The sequence below is a fragment of the Rhincodon typus genome, chromosome 7, assembly GCF_021869965.1.
Source record: "Rhincodon typus isolate 14 chromosome 7, sRhiTyp1.1, whole genome shotgun sequence".
Classification (NCBI taxonomy): domain Eukaryota; kingdom Metazoa; phylum Chordata; class Chondrichthyes; order Orectolobiformes; family Rhincodontidae; genus Rhincodon; species Rhincodon typus.
This window is the reverse complement of record NC_063338.1, coordinates 33,096,892-33,103,098: the sequence shown is the minus strand read 5'-3', so window position 1 is coordinate 33,103,098 and position 6,207 is coordinate 33,096,892. Positions and strand designations below refer to the sequence as shown.

General features: G+C 39.1%; 1 protein-coding gene across 1 annotated transcript in view; it reads right to left on the bottom strand.

The window, feature by feature from the left end:
* Window positions 1-1,587: 1,587 nt before the first annotated feature.
* slc40a1 (solute carrier family 40 member 1) overlaps window positions 1,588-6,207 on the bottom strand; it is a 46,791-nt gene continuing 42,171 nt past the window's right edge. Inside the window, exon 8 of the mRNA XM_020527531.2 lies at window positions 1,588-3,579. Coding sequence (XP_020383120.1) covers window positions 3,254-3,579 — 326 coding nt within the window. The 3' untranslated portion in view covers window positions 1,588-3,253. The remainder of the gene's footprint in view (window positions 3,580-6,207) is intronic.

Sequence of the window (6,207 nt, the reverse complement as noted above, 5' to 3'; positions counted from 1 at the left end):
TACGTTTCAATCAAATCATCTCTCGGGTCCAGGCCCGAAACATCGACTTTCCTGCTCCTCTGTTGCTGACTAGCCTGCTGTGTTCCTCCAGCTCCGCACCATATTGACTCTGACTCCAGCATCTGCAGTTCTTGCCAGCTCCAAGTTTCATACTCCTCTGAACTCCAGCAGGTACAGACCTAGTCTAAACAACTTTTCTTTATAAGATAAACCATCCAATCTGGGAATTGGTCCGGTAAAGTCTTCTTTGATTGCTTCCAATGAATTTAAGTAATTTCTTAAATAGGGAGACCAATACTGTACGCAGTATTCTAGATATGATCTCACCAGTGCCCTGTATAAATGAAGCATAACCTCCCTACTTTTGTATTTAATTCTCATTATAATAAATAATAATGTTAAATTAGCTTTCCTAATTACTTATTGTAGCTGTATAGTAAACTTCTGTAATTCATGCACCTCAGAGCTCTGTAATATCTCACCATTTAGATAATTTGCTTTGATTTTATTCTTCCTGCCAAAATGAACAATTGCATATTTTCCGACATTAGACACCATTTGCTAGGTCTTTGCCTATTCATATAACTTTCAATATCCCTTTGTAGATTCCTTATGTCCTGTTCACAACTTAGTTTCCTAACTATCTTAGTGTCATCAGCAAATTTAGCAGCCATAATTTCTACCCCTTTAACCAATTTATATGAATTGTGAAAAGGGATCCAGCTGGTTTGGGAGATAGATGGATGGGGTGCTTTTCCTTCCAATTTTTTTTTGACACATTCCTGAAGTCACTAACTGGTGGCTGGATGCAATTCTCTGTGTAGGACTTGTCATCCAATACCTCACTCCTGTGACCATTCTTCAGGTAAAATCAGGAATAGTGGACTTTGGAAGCCTATCTGCACATAGAACATAGAACATAAAACATAAAACAGTACAGCACAGTACAGGCCCTTTGGCCCAAGATGTTGTGCCGAACGTTTACCCTAAACCTAAGGTCTATCTAACCTCCACCCCTACCTTATACTATCATCCATATGCCTATCTAATAGCCACTTAAATGCCCCTAATGAGGCCGACTCCACTACCCTCTCCGGCAATGCATTCCACGCCCCGACCACTCTCCGAGTAAAGAACCTACCTCTGACGTCTCCCCTATATCTACCTCCACTCACTTTAAAACTATGCCCCCTCTATATAGCTACCTCCAACCTAGGAAAATGTCTCTGGCTGTCCACTCTATCTATACCTCTGACCATTTTGTACACATGAAGGGCATCACATCCAAGTCCGGTCTGGTCCTCACCAAAATCTACATGCATTCACTTTCCAGCAGAACTCACCAGATTGTGATTAAAATAAGATCCTGCCCGATGTATTTTCACTTCCTGGCATGGAAATGCTGAGCTCAGCTGGAGGAAAAGCCTCTGTTGCCTTGCAGCAAAGATCAGCTAGGTCAGCAAAGATTAGGGATTGAACTAAAACTTCAGTTTTGAACAGTTCATTTCCCTACTGAATGCGGAATTTACCAACTATGATATGACATTTGACAATAAAAACACAAAACATACCAACACAACCAATTCATTATTTTAGCAACATTTTTTATTTAGCAGTGCTTTCAATTTCAGAAACTATGGCTTTGGAGTGTTTAGTACGTGTATCATTTTCATAAAATTTCATTATTCATCCAAGAGAAAGGTAAAGTTATGAATATATTTCAAAATATTATTTAATACATCTCTCTTAGGAATCCAGAAATTTAATTTCAAACTCTGGTACAACTTATAAATATTGACTATAAAAGATTTTTCTGAATCTATACTTGTAAAAAAATTATGAATTTTAGAAATTTAACTTCAAATCTATAGCAAGCCTTTGGTTGATTTTTCATAATTGTTCACAAAATCACAGAAGTTGGAGCTGTACATAACAGATTTTCAGTTGGTCTCCCTGCAACATGGGATAGATGTTCAGCAGCTGTATTCAACAAACAATTCACCTGCACAGACTGTATCATGTCCACTTTCAAACAAGGAATGTCATAGCAATGAAAAATGTACTTTATCCCATTTAATTCCTCTAAGCATAGAGATCTTAAAACTATTTTGGCTAATTGTGTTAGGTTATATGCTAGAGAGCATACCCCCATTTCCCAGACAGAATTAGGGAAAGAGATTACTCTGATTGTTATGCTTGGTGAAATTTGCTGTATTTAGAATTTCAGTTGAAGCAATGACAGAGGACATCTTCTTGAATAGTTGCAATATCAATACACATTGCAACCACTGCAATTCTCGATCTTCCCTTTACAACCCCTCCCACACACACCCCAACACCACCTCACATATTCCAGTAGGTTAGATCACTACCTTAATATTTCCAAATGCACCATGGATTTTAATTTGAATAGAGCAATGTGTCATAAAAATGTTTAAAGCAGTTTGGTTAAAAATAATCTCGTTTGAAGATATAAGGATCGACTTATTCTGTCCTTGTATTAACAAGAGAAAGAGCAATGTTACAAATTAATATTAAACACTTTGTCATCTTGGAGTTTTCAAACCTAACATAGTAATGTTTGCTAACAGCCATATCTTCCACACACATGAAAACTCTCAGCAAATGACTCACATGTTTCAGGATCTTTTCGATTTTAAATATCAAGATCCAGTTTCATTGGGAATATTTATTTAATTTTTTTTTCATTCTCAAATATTATACTGCAAATTATTTTGGAAGTTATTATTGCACTTTGGCAAACTTTATATCAATGATATTGGAATCAAGAAGGTGAAAGTAAAATATTCATGACCCCACATTAAAAGGTTAACCTGAACCACATTATATTTAACATATTTCAGAGTTGCTAATTTGAATGCAAATCATGCAGCATGTATCCTCAAACTTATTGTTGTTTGTCCCTGACCAAAGCAGTAGATAATAACTTGCACACTCACTGTGGAATAATGATGGCGTTTTCAGCTGTTCACTACTGAAACTGCAAATGAACTCCAGCAAGGTATGCTCGTGCCAAAGGAGATATCTAATTCAGCAGTACTTGAAAAATATTGTTTAATATAGTATGTAACAGAAAGAGCAAACAGAAACTAACGAAAACATGGCCTTTGTTGGATTCTGTACTCTACTGTTACTTGGGGTATCTAAACTATTTGAAAAGTAGATATCTCTAAAACGTAAGCCTAATGTTTATAACGCATGAGTCAATATGAGGGATATTATCTTTTATTACTCAGGTGCTAACTGCCACGCAGTCAGTTACTTGGTGATCATTGGTGTGAATTGTTGGGTCTTTGGAAATACATGCAAACAGCTGTCTTCCTAATGACTTATAAGCAAATCTGAAATACATCAAATGCCCCATAGCAACAAAAGAAGTTGAAATGATTACAAGGATGCCAAACGCTTCTGGATTTGGAGCTAATATTACCATGATAAAATGCACTAGATCTAGAAGATAATTCATGGAATCCTGCACACCATTTATGATACCCCGTTCCAATTCATCCACATTTTCTTGAATTAGCTGTGTAACTGTTAAATCAAAGGACCAAAGCCCTGAGAAAAGATAAATAAGAGTCAGTATTAGCTTTATAAATTTAAAAAAGGTGCTCAACATTACTAGATGAAGTTGACCTGATAGAATAAGAAAAAGCAATATGACCTTTGATTATTTATTACACCACTGGCCTTGTTTACTAAATATATAACAGATCTCCCACACACATTTCACATGCATCAAGCTCCTCGGTCACTCTTTTTCATAACACATCATAATTCAGCATCATTTGCACATTTTCATTTTCTTTTCTTAAAGGTTCAAGTGTTTAAACAAAATTGGAATAAAAATAATGTATGTTAAGCGCATTTTTACAACAGGACCAGGCCTTTTAAGCCAAATCTGCCTCCCTTCATTACATTACCCATTCTATCTTGCTTCTCAACAAAACCATCATCCCCTTCTTTCCTTATAGATATTCTTAATGCATTGAATTCATTTATAAAATGACAACCTTCCTATAAGAAGCCCAGAATTACACAAACCTCCATAGCCTGCCATTACACAACCCCTGTTGTTAGTCACTAACAGTCCCCATTAACAACTATTCACCCTCCCAGCCTGATCATTAGCAACTCCTTTGTCTGTCCGAGACAACAAGATGCAGAGCTGGATGAACACAGCAGGCCAAGCAGCATCATAGGAGCAGAAAGGCTGATGTTTCGGGCCTAGACCCTTCATCAGAAATGGGGAAGGGGAAGGGGGTTCTGAAATAAATAGGGAGAGAGTGGGAGGCGGATAGAAGATGGATAGAGGAGAGGATAGGTGGAGAGGAAACAAACAGGTCGAAGAGGCGGGGATGGAGCCAGTAAAGGTGAGTGTAGGTGGGGAGTTAGGGAGGGGATAGGTCAGTCCAGGGAGGACAAACAGGTCAAGGGAGCGGGATGAGGTTAGTAGGTAGGAGATGGGTGTGCGGCTTGAAATGGGAGGAGGGGATAGGTGGGAGGAAGAACAGGTTAGGGAGGCGGGGACGAGCTGGACTGGTTTTGGGATGCGGTAGCGGGAGGGGAGATTCTGCACCTTGTTGTCTCGGATTCTCCAGCATCTGCAGTTCCTACTACCTTTGTCTGTCCAACCGTCTTTCTCTCTCTTTGGGCTCTATCCTGTCGTTTACTCCCTACCCTACCCACCTCCCTATTTTCTGCATATAAACTGATGTTATCCCAGCCACCATCAGTTCTGAGGAAGGGTCACTGGACTCGAAACGTTAACTCTGTTTTCTCCTTCACAGATGCTGCCAGACCTGCTGAGCTTTTCCAGCAACTTTGTTTTTGTTCCATATGACCAGTACTTGACACAGGAATAATTCAACCTATTTTGATCTTGACGTTATCCTTCTATTACTAAAACTATTATTTGCATTTTTAATTTGCGCTAATTCTGTGCTGACAGTTTCACAGAATAATCTATTATGCTCTCTAGATCTTATTGCCTCAAAATAACATGACACAAATATCTGCATAAAATTAGAACTTAGTGCACTATTTCAGCGCATACCAACTTGTTTGAAATAAAAAGACAAGAACTTCATATAAAAATAAAACTTCATATTTTGACATGTAAATGTTAAGCGGTTCAATTACCAATTTTGAACCAGGGGTATTATATAGTAGTAAGATATTATGGTCACAAATTTCAGCATAATGGTACCCTATAGATGCTGTCTGCCTTTAAAGTGGTTTTGTGGTACCTGTGCACACCTCTGGTGCTAGCTGGATGGGATAGCATTTTGACGAGTGTATTAATGCATATGTGTAGGAATGTTTGCAGGAGGTATGTGGGCTAGGAATGATGTCAATTGGTGTGCAAGGCTGATTTGTTCCAGCTCTGTCATTTTGGAGCTCAATGCTCCAGCTAACCAGCATAGACTTGCACAACAAAACCTGTGCTCAACAGCAGGAAGTACTCTCTACCAATGTTGTTTAAAGGGGTCACAAAGGTACATGCATGTCATTAGTGGTTTTTGATGAAGTTGTAGAAGCTTTTTTTTCTAGACTTTGCTAAAGATGTTAAGTTCTACAGATACTGATACAGCATGCTAAAGGACCATGTCCTAACTTCAAGGATTCTGCAGCAACTACTTGCTCCCATATTTAGATGCAATAGTTTGTACATTTTTTGAACAGCATGAAAACTTGAAGAAAGAATTTAAGAGAGAAGAGTTGGAAGAGGGTTCTTGACAGGACACAATGGTTGGAATGAACAGAGGTGAACAGACTCTTCCTTGCTGACTGCAGAACTAGCAAATGCCTCAGTGCTAGCATACTACCTAAAGGAAGAGTCGATGTATTATGTGACTCAGGAACTTGACTAGACAGCAGTGTGCCTTCCCCTTGGGGTGGAAATCCCACTTGCCAAGAGCTGCTGGCTAACGAGAGGCTGGCAATTCTCTTGAATGGGACATCAGAACCACTGGGAAGGTGGAGGCGACTGCAGGTAGAACACCCACTCGAGGCCAAGTAACCTTGCTGAATCCTGAGGCCATAGGTGAGTGATGGTGATAAGGGGTTCACGGGGTGGGCAGGGGGAGGAATATGCAGGGGTCTGTCTGCAAAGAAAGCTCAAGACATCAACCATCAGGTATTGTGTCAGGATTGGGTCTGTAAGTGTTTTCACGGAGCTGGCCA